The 19787-nt window shown below is 41.8% G+C and overlaps 2 protein-coding genes across 2 annotated transcripts; one reads left to right on the forward strand and one right to left on the reverse strand.

The window, feature by feature from the left end:
• Positions 1-3445: 3445 nt before the first annotated feature.
• On the forward strand, positions 3446-8078 carry pdcl3 (phosducin-like 3). The gene is made up of 6 exons (XM_049594696.1): positions 3446-3565; positions 4997-5117; positions 5321-5411; positions 5630-5773; positions 6808-7016; positions 7602-8078. Exons 1-6 carry the CDS (start codon positions 3560-3562, stop codon positions 7748-7750), a joined length of 720 nt encoding a protein of 239 aa, XP_049450653.1. The 5' UTR covers positions 3446-3559; the 3' UTR covers positions 7751-8078.
• nms (neuromedin S) lies at positions 7803-16250 on the reverse strand. The gene is made up of 7 exons (XM_049594697.1): positions 15952-16250; positions 12067-12113; positions 10370-10426; positions 9847-9873; positions 9680-9733; positions 9268-9342; positions 7803-8409 (listed from the first exon to the last, which is right to left on the reverse strand). The coding sequence occupies exons 1-7, from the start codon at positions 16022-16024 to the stop codon at positions 8377-8379; spliced, it is 366 nt and encodes a 121-aa protein (XP_049450654.1). The 5' UTR covers positions 16025-16250; the 3' UTR covers positions 7803-8376.
• Positions 16251-19787: the final 3537 nt, after the last annotated feature.

Consider the following 19787-nt stretch of genomic DNA (forward strand, 5'->3'; position numbering starts at 1 on the left):
CAGTACAGGCCAAAAGTTTGGACACACCTTCTCATTCAATGCGTTTTCTTTATTTTCATGACTATTTACATTGTAGATTCTCACTGAAGGCATCAAAACTATGAATGAACACACGTGGAGTTATGTACTTAACAAAAAAAGGTGAAATAACTGAAAACATGTTTTATATTCTAGTTTCTTCAAAATAGCCACCCTTTGCTCTGATTACTGCTTTGCACACTCTTGGCATTCTCTCCATGAGCTTCAAGAGGTAGTCACCTGAAATGGTTTCCACTTCACAGGTGTGCCTTATCAGGGTTAATTAGTGGAATTTCTTGCTTTATCAATGGGGTTGGGACCATCAGTTGTGTTGTGCAGAAGTCAGGTTAATACACAGCCGACAGCCCTATTGGACAACTGTTAAAATTCATATTATGGCAAGAACCAATCAGCTAACTAAAGAAAAACGAGTGGCCATCATTACTTTAAGAAATGAAGGTCAGTCAGTCCGTAAAAATTGCAAAAACTTTAAATGTGTCCCCAAGTGGAGTCGCAAAAACCATCAAGCGCTACAACGAAACTGGCACACATGAGGACCGACCCAGGAAAGGAAGACCAAGAGTCACCTCTGCTTCTGAGGATAAGTTCATCCAGTCACCAGCCTCAGAAATCGCAAGTTAACAGCAGCTCAGATCAGAGACCAGATGAATGCCACACAGAGTTCTAGCAGCAGACCCATCTCTAGAACAACTGTTAAGAGGAGACTGCGCGAATCAGGCCTTCATGGTCAAATAGCTGCTAGGAAACCACTGCTAAGGAGAGGCAACAAGCAGAAGAGATTTGTTTGGGCCAAGAAACACAAGGAATGGACATTAGACCAGTGGAAATCTGTGCTTTGGTCTGATGAGTCCAAATTTGAGATCTTTGGTTCCAACACGTGTCTTTGTGAGACGCAGAAAAGGTGACCGGATGGATTCCACATGCCTGGTTCCCACTGTGAAGCATGGAGGAGGAGGTGTGATGGTGTGGGGGTGTTTTGCTGGTGACACTGTTGGGGATTTATTCAAAATTGAAGGCACACTGAACCAGCATGGCTACCACAGCATCCTGCAGCGACATGCCATCCCATCCGGTTTGAGTTTAGTTGGACGATCATTTATTTTTCAACAGGACAATGACCCCAAACACACCTCCAGGCTGTGTAAGGGCTATTTGACCAAGAAGGAGAGTGATGGAGTGCTGCGGCAGATGACCTGGCCTCCACAGTCACCGGACCTGAACCCAATCGAGATGGTTTGGGGTGAGCTGGACCGCAGAGTGAAGGCAAAGGGGCCAACAAGTGCTAAACACCTCTGGGAACTCCTTCAAGACTGTTGGAAAACCATTTCAGGTGACTACCTCTTGAAGCTCATGGAGAGAATGCCAAGAGTGTGCAAAGCAGTAATCAGAGCAAAGGGTGGCTATTTTGAAGAAACTAGAATATAAAACATGTTTTCAGTTATTTCACCTTTTTTTGTTAAGTACATAACTCCACATGTGTTCATTCATAGTTTTGATGCCTTCAGTGAGAATCTACAATGTAAATAGTCATGAAAATAAAGAAAACGCATTGAATGAGAAGGTGTGTCCAAACTTTTGGCCTGTACTGTATGAGGGGCCCCTCCTGGACACAGACATATGAGGGGCCCCTCCTGGACACAGACATGGGAAGGGCCCCTCCTGGACAGGCCCCTCCTGGACACAGACATATGAGGGGCCCCTCCTGGACGGGCCCCTCCTGGACACAGACATATGAGGGGCCCCACCTGGACACAGACATATGAGGGGTCCCTCCTGGACACAGACATATGAGGGGCCCCTCCTGGACGGGCCCCTCCTGGACACAGACATATGAGGGGCCCCACCTGGACACAGACATATGAGGGGTCCCTCCTGGACACAGACATATGAGGGGTCCCTCCTGGACACAGACATATGAGGGGCCCCTCCTGGACAGGCCCCTCCTGGACACAGACATATGAGGGGCCCTTCCACCTCTCCTACCGAGGAGCGGGACACTCACAGACTGTGTGGTTATTTGTGTCTCTGTGCAGTTGTTGTGAATCTGTTTGTGGTTTTGTGTCTGTGAGGTCGTGTTGAGTCTCCTCCTGGTCAGTACATGTGTGTGTGTGTGTGTGTGTGTGTGTGTAATTTTGTTTAAGAGCCATCATTTCACATTTCAGGAGTGTTCTACATTTTCCATCAGATTTAAGTGACGGTTATTCAAAAATATTCATTCACAAAATACATGATCAAAGAATTAATCCTGTAGAGTTGGGCTGAAACTTGTGTAAAAAGTGTCCTCTTAGAACATAACAGTGAATGAATGAATGAATGAATGATCTATATTTGGGTTCATACATGTGGAGAAACAAAGACTGTATCACACAGATTTCCTCACAGTCAGTGACAGATAAAGAAATAGACTCATTTTTACCTCTCCGACACCAACTACAGGAACAAAGAACAACACCAATATATAATATATAATATATACATTAAACTTTAGATTATAATCATAATTCTCAGTTAATATTTTAATCATTTTACATTTCAAAGCGTTTTTAAAACTCAGCAGAGAGAAACACAGTCTGAGCTCAGCACTGAGTCCATCCCACAGTCTGAGGATTTACATCAGTTCTCACTTTGTTTCATAAATAAACAGCCCTCTGTAATTATCGGTTCCTTCCCCTAAAAACATTTTGTAATGCAGACAGGAACGCTTTTGTTCACAATTATTTCCAATGTTTTAAATACACAATGTCTGAAATCGTTCAGGTGTCGAATGCTGTAAACAGTTTATTAGTCTGTTCACAATAATCAGCTTTATGTTGTATTCCAACAGCTCGTTCAACGTCAGGTTGCATTTTTATTTTGTCGCAGACAAGCAAATATACACAGTTTAACTGTCAACTGTTTCTTTACAGTACACCTTGACACAGGTGCATCGCTGCAGCCCCACAGTAGAGTTTAAAAAGGTCATAATTTAATGGAGCTGCTCAGGTCAAACTTTATGTGATCACTGATCAGATACAGTCACTCTGATAGGAGTCGGCCATTTTGGTTTGTTTTCTATTTTGATGTGTTTGTTCTTTTTCCTCCAGTTATCACACACACCTAAATTTAACACCTTAAAGATGGTGTGTGTGTGTGTGTGTGTGTGTGTGTGTGTGTGTGTGAGCAGCAGCTGTTCGGTGCCACAAATGGAATGCTGCAGTCCATCTCCTTATTTGGTCATATGGAGCCTCAACAGGAAGCTGGTGTCACTTTTATTATTGTCCCCCCGTTACACCGTCGGTTCCTTATCTCGTTAAACAGACACAACCGACCTGTGGGGACATCATAATAATACACAATGTTTTAAACATTATATTTCATTGTTCATAGTGATTGTATTGTGACGCTGGGCTCATTGTGAGTTTATTAAAGACAGCCATCGCCTCTTGTTTCCTGCCGGAGCCGATCTGTGGTCGGTCCTTGTGTTTCCGGTGTGTGTAAGGAGAGCAGCGGTGTGATTTCACAGGAGATTTAATCTGTCAAAATGCAGGTCAGTTAATCTTTATTAGACTTTTAAACTCTGTGGTTTAACAAAGGATACTGAGGGGATGTAACACCGGTTAACGTCGGTGCTGTGTGTCCAGATAATTTAACAGTAGAGCTCTGTAAACTAACGGAGTGTGAAACTGGGCGGATCAACTGTTAGCTTCACTGTTAGCATGCTAACTAGCTAAGTATCAGCCTGCTCTTATTCTACATGTGTGACCTCACCCTGTCAGACACACTCAGATAGCGACAGGTCAATATAAAGACAGGAGCTGAAGTCATGTGTGATCAAGTGATTAACGAACTATAACAGGTGACGTCAGCTTCATGTCAGATATTTGATAGTAAACGGAAATGATGAGTATGTTGAAGTGTAACGTGATATTTTGTTGTGTGAATAATATAGTGATGTTTTTATAGTCACCATTAACTCACTAGAAATGTAAAATAGTTAATATTAGTTCTACCAAATAAGAATAACTTGTTTGTCAGAGCACCAGTTCAGAAGTTTTAAATACAGGGTTTTAAATCTGGAAAGAAAATCAGCAGGAACATAATGTGACGCATAATGTTCCTGAAATTTGTGACTTCTCAACATCTTTACTTTTTAGCCAACTGTTTATTCCGGATTTATTTTCTTGTCACCTCTGCAGTACAATAATTGGTTCAAACAACAGACATAATTTAATGTAGAGTATCTGTGCGACAGTATCTGTAGTTTAAAATGTAGTTAGAGATAAAAGTGTTCATGAGCTCATGTTGTGGCTTTAGGTCTGACTCTGTTACAGTAAACTGAAGTTTATGAGATCCACACGAAGCCCACACAGTTAGTGGTGACACACAGTTTGTATACTGGAGCCATCATACACTTTATCTGCTCTGTGATAGTGACCTCAGCTGACAGTGCCTTTGCCTTTTTTTTTTTTAATACGAGGGTCTCTGTACTGATGTGAGTGCAGCTCTTCACCTTCACATGTGGAGGACTCAGGTGTAAAATGCTTTAACATAGGTGTAAGGTGACGGTGGCTCAGGAGGTGGAGCAGACCGTCTCCTCCAGTCTCTCAAGTATCTTTGGTTCAGATACAGATACAGAGGGCTGAGCCATCGGTTTGTGAGTGTGTGTGAACAGTTAGCTGGTGGCTCCTTGTATGGCAGCCTCAGCCATCAGTGTGTGGATGTGATGTGTAGTGTTAAACTGCTGGTCTTTGAGTGGTCAAAGACCAGAGAGGCACCACACAGGTGCAGGTCCATGTACATTAACATCCACTGTGGATGAGGCAGATTTTAGGGGAGTGTAGAGCACATGGCTCATTCCCAGCTCTGGTGTGTTTGGTGTTTCGCTCCTCATCTTAGACAAACAGAAATAAGTCCCACATCAGAGCTGAAAGAAACCCACAGTAACAGCACATGTATCTGTGCTTTGTTTCCTCCTCAGGACCCGAATGAAGACACCGAGTGGAATGACATCTTGAGGAAGAAAGGCATCCTTCCTCCCAAAGAGGTTCCTAAAGATGATGATGATGAGGAGGAGCTGGCCCTCAAGCAGCAGTCTGTCGGTAAGAATGAATATATCAGTATTTCTCTGTGACTTAAAAAAGGAGATTCATGTTTTCATCCCACAAAAAATGGTTTAAAGTGTGGGGAGGGAGCGAGAAGGGAAGACAGGACCATGACGCGGGAACACGGATGTGTTTGGTCTCAGAACTGTCACGCACCTGATTATAGCCTCTGATGTGACTGTTGTCTTTTCTCTCAATAGTTAAAACATACGAGGACATGACGCTGGAGGAGCTGGAGGAGAATGAAGATGAGTTTGGTGAAGACGATGAAGCTGCCATTGAGATGTACAGGTGAGTGACGATGAATCATAAGTATCATGTTTTTATCTGTTTCTAAAACACAGATTTATGGAATTTCCTGGACACAAAATGTCTTCAGTTTACATAAATCTATGAACCTGTGACGAGCTCTGTGAGTGGAGGGAGACTTGTGCAATATCACTGTGACTAAACTCTTAAAATTCACTGTGACTGTGACTGTAACTGATATGAGACATGTCTCTCTGCAGACAGCAGCGTCTGGCGGAGTGGAAGGCGGCTCAGGTGAAGAACGTGTTCGGGGAGTTGGGGGAAATCTCCGGACAGGACTACGTCAAGGAGGTCAACAAGGCCGGAGACGGCATCTGGGTGGTGCTGCACCTCTATAAACAGGGGTAGGTCACCAACAAAGCCCAGAATATGACCAAGTGTTCAAGAAAAACCCTCCTGAAGGACAGAAAACATTTCAGATAGTTTAGGTGTGAGCTGCAGAGTGTTGGAGATATGGGCCGTAGAGATGTCTGACTTCTCTCCAGTATAATAGAACTAGATGACACTCAGCTTGAGGAGCTCAAAACTCAACATCAGTGTCTCTGTAGAGAAATCATGACCTGGTTACTCAAGATAATCCACAGACCTTGTTGGCAGCAGTTTCATGTAGGAACTATTTTATTTCTACTGAACTACACCCACCAACTGTATCACTGCGTGAAAGCGTGCATGGACTAATGGACGAGAGGCTCGTGCTTGGGACGGTGCAGGATGTAAACATTAATAGTGTTGTCCTCAGCTGAGCTGTAATGTTCGGTGATGCGAGGTGAGCTGGAAGTAGATTCATGGTTCCCTCCTCCTGGGTCAGATTTCTGGAACCAGATGTTGATGTTAAGTTTTTCAAATGTTTATTTTTTTTAATTCTTAATGAGGGGATGACGTTTCCCTTTAAGATGAATCATTGCCTTCATCTTCTCTGGGTGGAGAATACTTTTGTCCTCCAGACAGACAGCTGTCCTGCAAACAGCAGGACTTGTTTTGAATCAGTTTGTGTTTACGTGTGGACTGTGACGGATAGGCAATTCATTGATTGGTTGATTGTCAGAAAATTAATTGGCAATTCTACTGATCACCAAACAGTTTTTTTTAAGGAAAAAAGCCAAACATTTGCTTCTTAAATGTGAATATTTGCAGCTGTTCTGTGTGACCTGTCACTGTAACTGGATCATCTGGTTATGGACTGATGGTCGGACAAAACCAGCACCTTGAAGACGTCACGTTGGGCCTGAGTTCATCTGAAACAATCAGAGATTGATTGATTGATTTGTTGCAGTCAGCCCATCAGTCTTCCTTTTACGACCACTGACACTTTGTAAGCACGAAGTGCATCACTAACAGATCTGTGTGATGATTTCTCACTGCTCATCTCCTTTCCCAGCATCCCTCTGTGCACCCTCATCAACCAACACATGAGCATGTTGGCCAGGAAGTTCCCTCAGACCAAGTTCCTCAAGTCCATCTCCACCACCTGCATCCCCAACTATCCCGACCGCAACCTGCCCACCATCTTCGTCTACTTCGAGGGAGAGATGAAGGCCCAGTTCATCGGGCCGCTGGTCTTTGGAGGCATGAACCTCAAAGTTGAAGGTAGGAGGCAACAAACAAAGCATCAGGACTCTGAACACACACTTCAAGGTGCTCGCAGAGATTCTTATCCAACACACACGCCTCTAGCTCAAAGTACAGGGTGTGTGCTGAAAAAAAAAATAGAGTTGAGTTTGCATTTCAACAGTCTTTGTCCAGAATTACAGACTCCACCTCAACACTTTAAGAACAACAGAGGATCTAAAGTAAGTTTTAGTCTTAGTCTGCTTTGTCTGTAGCGTTACTGTGGAACCAGGCAGATGGTAGACGGCCAATCAGATGGTGTTTTAATGGACGACAGACAGACTGTAAAAACAGGTGGGGCCGGCAGAGAAACAGGCAGCAGGGACTGTAGTTGATGTTTACCTTTGTGCTGTCCTCTGTGACAGAATTTACAACCAGATGCTCCGTAGCTCCTTCACACGAGCTCTGTGAAAACACAGACGATCTTACCATTTACTGGACATTACCAGAGACATTACATAAAATAAATAATTCAGCTTTTTCCCCACTCCTTGTGTACGACATCACCAGTGTTTGGTTTTATTGTGTTGTCATTTCATCATCTGTCCCTTGTGTCCCGTGCAGAGCTGGAGTGGAGGTTATCAGAGTCTGGGGCGGTGAAGACAGACCTGGAGGAAAACCCCAAGAAGCAAATCGAAGACAAGCTGATGTCATCAATCAGATCTTCGCTTCCTACACGAAAGGACAGTGACTCTGAGGACGAGGACTATTAGATCTAATATCAGAGACAGTCGCTTCAAACTGGACACGCTGTGTGGGACACACTCAGAGGACGTCTGAGCAGGGACAGAGACTCCTCCATCAGTTCACACATTTCAGATTTAAAGTGTGGGCTGGAGGACACCTGGCTGGAGAGACGCCTCCTGAAGTTTCAGAGGGAAAGCGCTCTTTTATAATTTGAATAAATGTCCGACTCATCAACTGAGTTTAACTTTTTTATTTCATGATGTCTCAAACTGTAAATCTGTTGAATCAAATGTGAGTTCACCTCGATGCCACGTTAATCTGTGTTCTGGAATCATAAAGAACTTGTTTAAGAGATGAATGTGTTTAGTGTGTATTTGGTGACGCTTGTGTCTTGAATAACAGAGCAACAGTTCACACTGACGTACACTGATTGACGTGGAAGCAGGAAGACACATGGCAGCCATGTTGGAGTGGTTCTGCTGTCTCCATCTGTACAATCATTTATTTTCTCATAACAAAAGGTCGTGTATGTTTGTGTGTTTGTGTGTGTCTCTGAGCGTGGCTCCTCGGCTCAGTGATGGTGAGATGTTCAGGTGCTGCCTGCTGCTCCTCTTCTCTTCAGCCTGACGTCCATCTCTTGTGGTCGATTCTTCTACAACATCCCCTCAGGCAGACTGCGAATCTTCTGTGTCATTAGGAGGAGAGAGGAGAGGAGTCAGAGGCAAAGATCAGATCTCAGCACTGATGTGGTTAATAAAGATCTTGCTAATTCTTTGCTCCTGACGAGGACACTTCCGGGAAAGGTTGATTTCCTTTAGACAGAAGAGAAACGGTGAACGTTCCTCATTCTTTCAGTTTGTTCTTCGTCACTGATGAAGATGAGTCTCCTGTTAAAGGAACCTTCATCTAAAACCAGTTGAACCTGAGCTACAGAGCTCTGAGCCTTCTCACTGATTTATAATGTGAGCATCTTTAATGGAGAATACTGAGATGAAGACTCGTGATTGGCTCAGTGTGTGTTTCCTCTGAGCTGAGCCACCTGGGCCGACAGCATCAGACTTTTACTACTCCACTATCGGACAGAAGAGCTCACACTGACAAAAATCTATAGAAAACAATAATAATGCTACCAGTCAGATTCATCTGTAACTCTGTTCATTTGTGTCTTTGTTTTGGAAAATGAATGACACTTTAAACTTGAGTGTAGGGAGGAGGAGAGACTGTCTGTAACCATGACTGCTACAGAAAGTGAGATTACACCTGGTGGACAGTGAAAAGATGGAGGACGGAGACAAAGTGAGAATGGATAGAAACAAAACTGACTTAAAGGGAAACTTCACTCTTAAAATCACCATTAATACATCAGTTACTGATTATTATTATTATTATTATTATTATTATATATTACTGATATACTGATGACCTTTGTTCTGTTGACTTGGTGAATAAAACTTTAGGTGCTTCTGGTGAACGAAGAATCCAAAAACAGCAAACTGAGACGAACCAAACAGGATAAACTACTGAATATATTCTGTTTCCTTACCAACAGTAAAACCTTCTTCTTTCTCCTCTGGGATAGTTTGGGAGAAAGTCTCATCAGAGGATGGACTGAGTGAGACTGAGGAGGAGGAGGAGGAGGAGGAGGAGGAGAGGAGATGAGAGGAGGAACAGCACAGTTACATACTGAGGTAACATCAGAAAACATGACCTTATATTAATCAAAGTTTCCAAACATATAATTTCAGTCTCATCAGTGAAGCTCAGGTCATCAATCAGCAGTGATATTGATCATATTTAAACAATCAGAGATCAATGAGAGGTCAGAGTGATGACTGACGTGAAGCAGCTGCTCACATTAAAGAAATATTCAAATCCAAAAACCCTAAAAACTCAGACTATTTGTGTGTGTGTGTGTGTGTGTGTGTGTGTGTGTGTGTGTGTGTGTGTGTGCTCACCTCCTGCTGCACGGCTCCTACTGAGTTTCGTGCTTTAGAGTAATGAAACAGGAACTGGAAGGAAAGGAAATATCAGGAGGTCAGAGAGGCTGAAGCTGAAACTGAGGCTGAGGCTGGAGCTGAGGCTGAGGAAAGATCCGACAGAAAAGCTGAAGTCATAAACTTACTCTTTTGAAGACGTTCTGGACCTGCTCCTGTGGAGAGACACATGAGCAGTTAGCAGGAGGCTAAACTGTTAGCATCATGTTGTCTCCATGTCTGCAACTCTTCACTGATACTGACACGTGTTTTATTTAGTTTATTGTCAGACTCTCTTTCAGACTCTGTTTGATCAGTCCGTCTCTTTGTTGGGTTGCTCTGCAGTGGAGACAGTTGTTGGCAATGCTGGAACAGCAACTTTCTACTCCACCATTGAGTCAGGTTTTCACTGCAGAGACGGTAACGTGTATTTGCATCTGTAGACCAGCCAATAGGAACGCCCTCTTTCTGAAATGACCTGTGATTGGACAAAGTCTCTCCTCACAGATTTTCTTCAGTCTGAATCAGAGCCGAGAGGAGCTGATAAAGTCTAGTTATCTCTCAGTCCACTTGAATTACAATATGCTCAGAGGTTATTATGGGATATCAATCTGCCTCAGACAGAGAGATATTAAATATGTGATGAAGTGTTTGTGTCTGCTCCTCACCTACCTCCTTCTGATCCTCCCACAATGCATCACTCAGGTCATCACTCTGGACGGCTCGCACCTGCACACACACACACACACACACACACACACACACACACACACACACACACACACACGCCATCATCAGTTCATCCTGCAGTCATGTATTAATCACACAGACAGATTCATCACACAGACATGTATTCATCACACAGACATGTATTCATCACACAGACAGATTCATCACACAGACATGTATTCATCACACAGTCATGTATTCATCACACAGTCGTGTATTCATCACACAGACATGTATTTATCACACAGACAGATTCATCACACAGTCATGTATTCATCACACAGACAGATTCATCACACAGTCATGTATTCATCACACAGACATGTATTCATCACACAGTCATGTATTAATCACACAGACAGATTCATCACACAGTCATGTATTCATCACACAGACATGTATTCATCACACAGTCATGTATTCATCACACAGACAGATTCATCACACAGTCATGTATTCATCACACAGTCGTGTATTCATCACACAGTCATGTATTCATCACACAGTTGTGTATTCATCACACAGTTGTGTATTCATCACACAGTCATGTATTCATCACACAGACAGATTCATCACACAGTCATGTATTCATCACACAGTTGTGTATTCATCACACAAACAGATTCATCACACAGTCATGTATTCATCACACAGTCGTGTATTCATCACACAGTCATGTATTCATCACACAGTTGTGTATTCATCACACAGTCATGTATTCATCACACAGACAGATTCATCACACAGTCATGTATTCATCACACAAACAGATTCATCACACAGTCATGTATTCATCACACAGTCATGTATTCATCACACAGTCGTGTATTCATCACACAGTCATGTATTCATCACACAAACAGATTCATCACACAGTCATGTATTCATCACACAGACAGATTCATCACACAGTCATGTATTATTCACACAGTCATGTATTCATCACACAGTCATGTATTCATCACACAGTTGTGTATTCATCACAGTCATGTATTCATCACACAGACAGATTCATCACACAGTCATGTATTATTCACACAGTCATGTATTCATCACACAGTCGTGTATTCATCACACAGTCATGTAATCATCACACAGACAGATTCATCACACAGTCATGTATTCATCACACAGTCATGTATTCATCACACAGTCATGGATTCAGGCTGTAGTTATGGATTCATCCTGCAGTCATAGATTCATTCTGCAGTCATGGATTCATGCTGTAGCCATGTATTCATGCTGTAGTCATGTATTCATCACACAGTCTGTGCTGCAGTTTCCAGTGAACATGATAATGTTCTGAGTGTCTGGACTGGAATCAGACTCAAATCAGTTCAACCCACAGACTGAAGCTTTGGTCCGACAGACTCTGAACAGACAGCAGGTGGAGATGATGATCACATGAACCTGTGTCATCAGAGGCTGAGGGTGAACCACTGAATTATGACAGGATGAAGAACTGATATGTGACAGAGAGACAAACAGGAGCTGCACAGATTCAGATTAACACTTCTCTCTATTCATCACATGTGGAGAAAACCAGGCGTGTGCTCATAGGGAGTCTGAATGATGATGAGGATGATGATGATGATGAAGATGAAGATGATGACGATGGTGAGGGTGATGATGGTTCCTACCTTCCTTAACTGGATCCCGTCCTCCCACTGATCAAACGGACTGGCATCTGTGAAGAGACTTCATATTATCAGTCCTGTTTGTTAGAGCAGCATCTTCATCTTTTATCACATCATCATCATCATCATCAGATTAGTAAAGTATGTCTATTCTATATGACTGAGTGAATCCTGACAACACATCCTGACTCCTATCTCACAACTAACACCAACACCTGGTCAGGTAAACATATGAGGCTCCTCCTGTGTCAGTTCTGGACATTCAACAACAACATGTCATCTTCTGCTCGTTACACACACACACACACACACACACACACACACACACACACACACACAGACAGTCTCTTTTCAACATGAACCTCTGTCTTTGCAGGAAATTAACAGTTTCAACGGTTACAACAATCAGCAGCTCTTCGTCAGACCATACAGCTCGAAACATACGTCATGGTGCAATAAATAATTATTTTCTGAGAGTCCTGCAGTGTTGCGAGTCATTCATCCTTTTTTTCATCTACGACTATTGACTCAGAACCTGCCCTCCCACAGTGAGATGTGCGTGTCTTTTGTTTGATTTTTTTGTTAGCTAAACGTAACCACATGTGTGTGTCGGCTAAACGTAACCACGTGTGTGTGTGTTGGCTAAACGTAACCACATGTGTGTGTCGGCTAAACGTAACCACGTGTGTGTGTGTTGGCTAAACGTAACCACGTGTGTGTATGTTGGCTAAACGTAACCACGTGTATGTGTTGGCTAAACGTAACCATGTGTGTGTGTTGGCTAAACATAAACACGTGTGTGTGTCAGCTAAACGTAACCACATGTATGTGTTGGCTAAATGTAACCACGTGTGTGTGTGTTGGCTAAATGTAACCATGTGTGTGTGCTGGCTAAACATAACCACGTGTGTGTGTCGGCTAAACATAACCACGTCTGTGTGTGTCGGCTAAACGTAACCACGTGTGTGTGTCAGCTAAACGTAACCACGTGTGTGTGTGTCGGCTAAATGTAACCACGTTTGTGTGTCGGCTAAACGTAACCACGTGTGTGTGTCAGCTAAACATAACCACGTGTGTGTGTCAGCTAAACATAACCACGTGTGTGTGTGTCGGCTAAATGTAACCACGTGTATGTGTTGGCTAAACGTAACCACGTATGTGTGTGTCGGCTAAATGTAACCACGTTTGTGTGTCGGCTAAACGTAACCACGTGTGTGTGTCAGCTAAACGTAACCACGTGCGTGTGTGTCGGCTAAACGTAACCATGTGTATGTGTTGGCTAAACGTAACCACGTGTATGCGTCGGCTAAACGTAACCACGTGTGTGTGTCGGCTAAACGTAACCACGTTTGTGTGTCAGCTAAACGTAACCACGTGTGTGTGTCGGCTAAACGTAACCACGTGTGTGTGTTGGCTAAACATAACCGTGTGTGTGTCGGCTAAACGTAACCACGTGTGTGTCGGCTAAACGTAACCACGTGTGTGTGTGTTGGCTAAACGTAACCATGTGTGTGTCGGCTAAACGTAACCACGTGTGTGTGTCAGCTAAACGTAACCACGTGTGTGTGTGTCGGCTAAATGTAACCACGTTTGTGTGTCGGCTAAACGTAACCACGTGTGTGTGTCAGCTAAACATAACCACGTGTGTGTGTCAGCTAAACATAACCACGTGTGTCGGCTAAATGTAACCACGTGTATGTGTTGGCTAAACGTAACCACGTGTGTGTGTGTCGGCTAAATGTAACCACGTTTGTGTGTCAGCTAAACGTAACCACGTGTGTGTGTCAGCTAAACGTAACCACGTGCGTGTGTGTCGGCTAAACGTAACCACGTGTATGTGTTGGCTAAACGTAACCACGTGTATGCGTCGGCTAAACGTAACCACGTGTGTGTGTCGGCTAAACGTAACCACGTTTGTGTGTCGGCTAAATGTAACCACGTGTGTGTGTGTCGGCTAAACGTAACCACGTGTGTGTGTTGGCTAAACATAACCGTGTGTGTGTCGGCTAAATGTAACCACGTGTGTGTCGGCTAAACGTAACCACGTGTGTGTCGGCTAAACGTAACCACGTGTGTGTGTTGGCTAAACGTAACCACGTGTGTGTGTCGGCTAAACGTAACCACGTGTGTGTTGGCTAAACGTAACCACGTGTGTGTTGGCTAAACGTAACCACGTGTGTGTGTTGGCTAAACGTAACCACGTGTGTGTCGGCTAAACGTAACCACGTGTGTGTGTTGGCTAAACGTAACCACGTGTGTGTCGGCTAAACGTAACCACGTGTGTGTTGGCTAAACGTAACCACGTGTGTGTCGGCTAAACGTAACCACGTGTGTATCGGCTAAACGTAACCACGTGTGTGTGTCAGCTAAACGTAACCACGTGTGTGTGTCAGCTAAACGTAACCACGTGTGTGCGTTGGCTAAACGTAACCACGAGTGTGTGTGTTGGCTAACGTAACCACGTGTCTGTAAAGGATTTGAATCCTTCAGTCAGTCCGACTTTATAAAATGTTTATATGCTGAAATGGTTGTTGAATAATTCACTAATGTTTTACAGAGCACTAATAAATCATCAATGAGGAGAACTAACTGTAAACTCTATCACTGCCCACTGGTTAAACTCTCCTGAAACACACACACACACACACACACACACACACATATAGATATATATATATCTATATGTGTGTGTGTGTGTGTGTGTGTGTGTGTGTGTGTGCATCTGCATCAGCAGTCAGAGACTTTACAGAGACAATTTAATGTTTCTGTCTTTTCTGTTTATTCTTAATCATATATATGTATGTATGTATGTATATATATATATATATACATATATATATGTATGTACACACACACATATATATATATATATATATATATATATATATATACATATCATTATATTCACAGAGTGTATCACCTCCTGTGTGATCATATTTATAGGTTATATTTACAGTAGACACCATGTGTGTGTTCATCAGTGGTCCTGTATGACTGATGGACACTGTATATCTCAGTAGTAGTTTATAGTAGTGTAGTTAACAGTTTCAGACTCCTGAGCTGCTGTGAGCTGCTGTGATGTGTGTTTGATTAATAAAGTTTGATCTGTCATCTTAAAATGAAAGTCAGACAGGAGCCAGCTCTCACAGGGTGAGATCAAGATAAAATATTAATTATTAGTTTATATTCAAGCTGCATTTTGGGCTTTATGTTGTTTCCCTTTCTTAATTTTCTTGACCGTAACTTGATCAGACTTTATGTTACTAATCACTGTAATGAATTAAATCTGTAATCAGTCTGTCAACAGGTGTCACACACTTTCATTTAATACTTCACAAACACTTTCAGGATCATTTGAACACAAGACTTAAGACTGGTTTTTGGACACTTTCTTATTTAAGCACGGCAGGTCAGTATGAAGGTACGGTAGTGTACAGTATACATGCTCCTGTATGTATGAATATAGTTCTTACAGTGCGTTAGTTGAATCTACATTTAACCATCACGTATAAAGAATAACGTAAAAAGACAGTGCTGGGTTCAGTTGAAGATTTAAAGACATCATAAATGTGACTTTAAAGAGCTGGACTCATTATGACAAAAGGAAATTAGGAGATAGATCAATGAAATTAGATCAGATGTTTGTGGCCCTTTGGACCTCACAAATTAAAAATCAATGAGTATTTAATGACTTTAAGGCCTAAGATTTATTTATAAGTACTAGATGTGAGATATTTTCAGTCTTAATAAGGAGCTGCAGAGACCAGAGGAGAAATGTTTGTCCTCACAGTTAACAGGTTATTTACAGTCAAACTCATCACTGACATAAAGAGAGCGTTCATTTAAAGGTTAATTAACACTCTTTGCTGTAAAGCTGTCTCCACCCACCTGCTGAGCTCCATGATCCCAGACACCAGAAGAAACACAGGAGAAAAAGTTGTCTCACAGTTGGTACAGACATGTCTCCTCTCTCCTCTCCTACACTCAACTCAACTCTGTGCGCTTTGTTTGGAGAGTTGTTCTTCCTCGGTGGTTCCACACCAGTCCGCTGGGCTCAACTCGGCTTGGTTTGGCTCAGCTCTGTTCCACTGAGTTTGTCTCGGTGCGTCTTGGCTCGGCTCAGCTCTCCTGGTTGGTCTAACAGCTGTGAGGTGTGAAGATCGTGCCCTGTGTCAGCAGCACTTTAAAAGCTCACAGCCTCTCACACACAGAAAGGACCAATCACACAGAGCCGCTCATCTGCGCAGACCCCCATCTACCTCCCTCTATCTCACACACACACACACAACACACACAACACACACACACACACACACACACACACACACACACATACACACACATACACGTTTCCTGGAATGAAGCAGCAGTGGGAGTACTGGTGTGATGTCAGATAAAGTGACTGGTATCTGCTGCAGCTGTGATGGGAAACAGAGGGAACCTGTGGGACTCCTGAATGCTCACATCTGTCGGTCTGTAGGGTTGTGTAGGATAATATCTCACTGAGGCTCATATTGTCTCATTCCCTAAATAAATGAACACAGAGAGATCACAGACAGGTGCAGAGCTCCATGTGGAGCAGAAATGAACCAGAGGTCAAAGATCTGCTCAGAAACATTCAGTCACCACAGTAAATGTTTCTGCAAACCACTGATCCGTTAAGACGTTACGTGTCTTTATGTTTCAACAACACTGTGGTTCACATGTGGTTTGGTCAAGACAGCTACTTTATTGTATTTTATTTTATTTATTTATTTATGTACAAATCATTTGAAATACAAATACAATTTTAATTCATAATTTACAGCAAGATATGATTTTGTAAAAAGGGTCTCCCCAGAAGCTCTTCGTAGCTTATAAACGGGGGCCCAGAACATCAAACAACAACACAATAAATTATGAAAACAATTCCTATCTCTACCTAAATTCTAACCTGACCCTAAAACAACCTCAGGTCATTCCATAAATACAGAAAGTATAGAATTTAAACGCAGTAACAACACATCAGGCACAGGTACATGAGAGCGAAATACAACGACCCAAGCTTGAATTAAACATATTTCAACAGCAATTATTCTTTTAATTTCTTTTTAAAAATAGACAGAGATGCAGACTCTTTAATCGTGCTCTCAACCTCATTCCAAGCCTGTGGACCTTTAACGGTCACACTAAGACTTGCACATTTCAGTTTCCGTTTCTTTCACCACTGGGTTGTGATTTTTTTCAATTGAAATACGTGCTTTTTGTGGCACTTTGGCAGCTGGTTACGCAGCCACCGCTTTTCATGGCATGTTCCCAGTTAAAGCCCAGCGACAGGTCACTAAATAACACCTGTGTCTGTTGGCTGAAAAGATTCTAGAAACGCAGCAAACAACCAGTTTAGTTGTGTGCTGGTCTCTCACAGTGTCTGCAGCTCGACAGGTGTCTCTCCACCCACCCTCTCCTCCACCTCCTGATGACACAGCAGCTCAGATACTGCGTCAGTCTGAAACGTTGATGTAATGAAATGTACAAATGTGACGTGGTGTGTGGTTTGCAGACACGCACAGTGCCGACATTTCTGTTGTTGACCAGTCTTACTGTCAGCTGATGGAGAAGTGAGAAGCTGTCCTGAGTGAAACAGTCCTTGTGGTGGTGTTCAGGTGAGAGGGTGAGGTCAGGAGAGAAGACAAAGATCTCTGTGATGTTAGATAATGTTGAGATATGTGTGTGGTCTTACACATGTGTGTCTGTGTGGTGTTACACATGTGGGCGGGGCGTCTGTAAATAGATGACACTAACAAACACAGACACATCAGAGAAATTATTAATTCACTATGAGAATAATGAAGGAGGTGAGTCAGGTCTGTCTGCAGTGACTCAGGCTAAAAGCTTTTATAGGAATCAGATCCAGTCAGCCCTGCACCATGTTTTCATGTTTTCATGTTTCCATGTTTTCATGTTTCCATGTTTTCATGTTTCATGTTTCCATTTTTTTCATGTTTTCACGTTTCCATGTTTCCATGTTTCATGTTTCATGTTTTCCATGTTTCATGTTTTCATGTTTCCATGTTTCATGTTTTCACGTTTCCATGTTTTCATGTTTCATGTTTCATGTTTTCATGTTTCCATGTTTCATGTTTTCATGTTTCCATGTTTCATGTTTCCATGTTTCCATGTTTTCATGTTTCCATGTTTCATGTTTTCACGTTTCCATGTTTTCATGTTTCATGTTTCCATGTTTCATGTTTTCACGTTTCAATGTTTTCATGTTTCATGTTTTCATGTTTCCATGTTTCATGTTTTCATGTTTCCATGTTTCATGTTTTCACGTTTCCATGTTTTCATGTTTCATGTTTCATGTTTTCATGTTTCCATGTTTCATGTTTTCACGTTTCCATGTTTCATGTTTTCATGTTTCCATGTTTTCATGTTTCATGTTTCATGTTTCCATGTTTCATGTTTCCATGTTTCATGTTTCATGTTTCCATGTTTTCATGTTTCCATGTTTCATGTTTTCACGTTTCCATGTTTCCATGTTTTCATGTTTCCATGTTTCATGTTTTCACGTTTCCATGTTTTCATGTTTCATGTTTCCATGTTTCATGTTTTCACGTTTCAATGTTTTCATGTTTCATGTTTTCATGTTTCCATGTTTCATGTTTTCATGTTTCCATGTTTCATGTTTTCACGTTTCCATGTTTTCATGTTTCATGTTTCATGTTTTCATGTTTCCATGTTTCATGTTTTCACGTTTCCATGTTTCATGTTTTCATGTTTCCATGTTTTCATGTTTCATGTTTCATGTTTCCATGTATCATGTTTCATGTTTCATGTTTCCATGTTTTCATGTTTCCATGTTTCATGTTTTCACGTTTCCATGTTTTCATGTTTCATGTTTCATGTTTCATGTTTCCATGTTTCATGTTTTCACGTTTCCATGTTTTCATGTTTCATGTTTTCATGTTTCCATGTTTCATGTTTTCATGTTTCCATGTTTCATGTTTTCACGTTTCCATGTTTTCATGTTTCATGTTTCCATGTTTCCATGTTTCATGTTTCATGTTTTCATGTTTCCATGTTTCATGTTTTCATGTTTCCATGTTTCATGTTTTCACGTTTCCATGTTTTCATGTTTCATGTTTCACGTTTCCATGTTTCATGTTTCATGTTTTCATGTTTCCATGTTTTCATGTTTTCATGTTTCCATGTTTTCATGTTTCATGTTTCCATGTTTCATATTTTCATGTTTTCATGTTTCATGTTTCCATGTTTCATGTTTCATGTTTCCATGTTTCCATGTCTCATGTTTTCATGTTTCATGTTTCCATGTTTTCATGTTTCATGTTTTCATGTTTCCATGTTTTCATGTTTTCATGTTTCATGTTTTCATGTTTCATGTTTCCATGTTTCCATGTTTTCATGTTTCATGTTTTCATGTTTCCATGTTTCATGTTTTCATGTTTCATGTTTCATGTTTCCATGTTTCATATTTTCATGTTTTCATGTTTCATGTTTTCATGTTTCCATGTTTCCATTTTTTTTCATGTTTTCACGTTTCCATGTTTTCATGTTTTCATGTTTCATGTTTTAATGTTTCCATGTTTTCATGTTTTCACGTTTCCATGTTTTCATGTTTTCATGTTTCATGTTTTAATGTTTCCATGTTTTCACGTTTCCATGTTTTCATGTTTTCATGTTTCAAGCAGACAGTAGCAACAGCTCTGAGTTCAGTTCAACATATT

Source organism: Epinephelus fuscoguttatus, linkage group LG13 (assembly GCF_011397635.1).
Source record: "Epinephelus fuscoguttatus linkage group LG13, E.fuscoguttatus.final_Chr_v1".
In the NCBI taxonomy this organism is placed as follows: domain Eukaryota; kingdom Metazoa; phylum Chordata; class Actinopteri; order Perciformes; family Serranidae; genus Epinephelus; species Epinephelus fuscoguttatus.

Excerpts from the sequence above, each read along its gene's own strand:
- pdcl3 (XM_049594696.1), top strand. Across the intron at positions 5,412-5,629 it reads GCTGCCATTGAGATGTACAG|ACAGCAGCGTCTGGCGGAGT; the intron begins GTGAGTGACGAT and ends GTCTCTCTGCAG. Across the intron at positions 5,774-6,807 it reads CTGCACCTCTATAAACAGGG|CATCCCTCTGTGCACCCTCA; the intron begins GTAGGTCACCAA and ends CTCCTTTCCCAG.
- nms (XM_049594697.1), bottom strand. The coding sequence starts at position 16,024 with ATGTCTGTACCAACTGTGAGACAACTTTTTCTCCTGTGTTTCTTCTGG. Across the intron at positions 9,734-9,846 it reads TCCAGAACGTCTTCAAAAGA|TTCCTGTTTCATTACTCTAA; the intron begins GTAAGTTTATGA and ends CTTTCCTTCCAG. Across the intron at positions 8,410-9,267 it reads AGAAGAAGGTTTTACTGTTG|AAGATTCGCAGTCTGCCTGA; the intron begins GTAAGGAAACAG and ends CTAATGACACAG.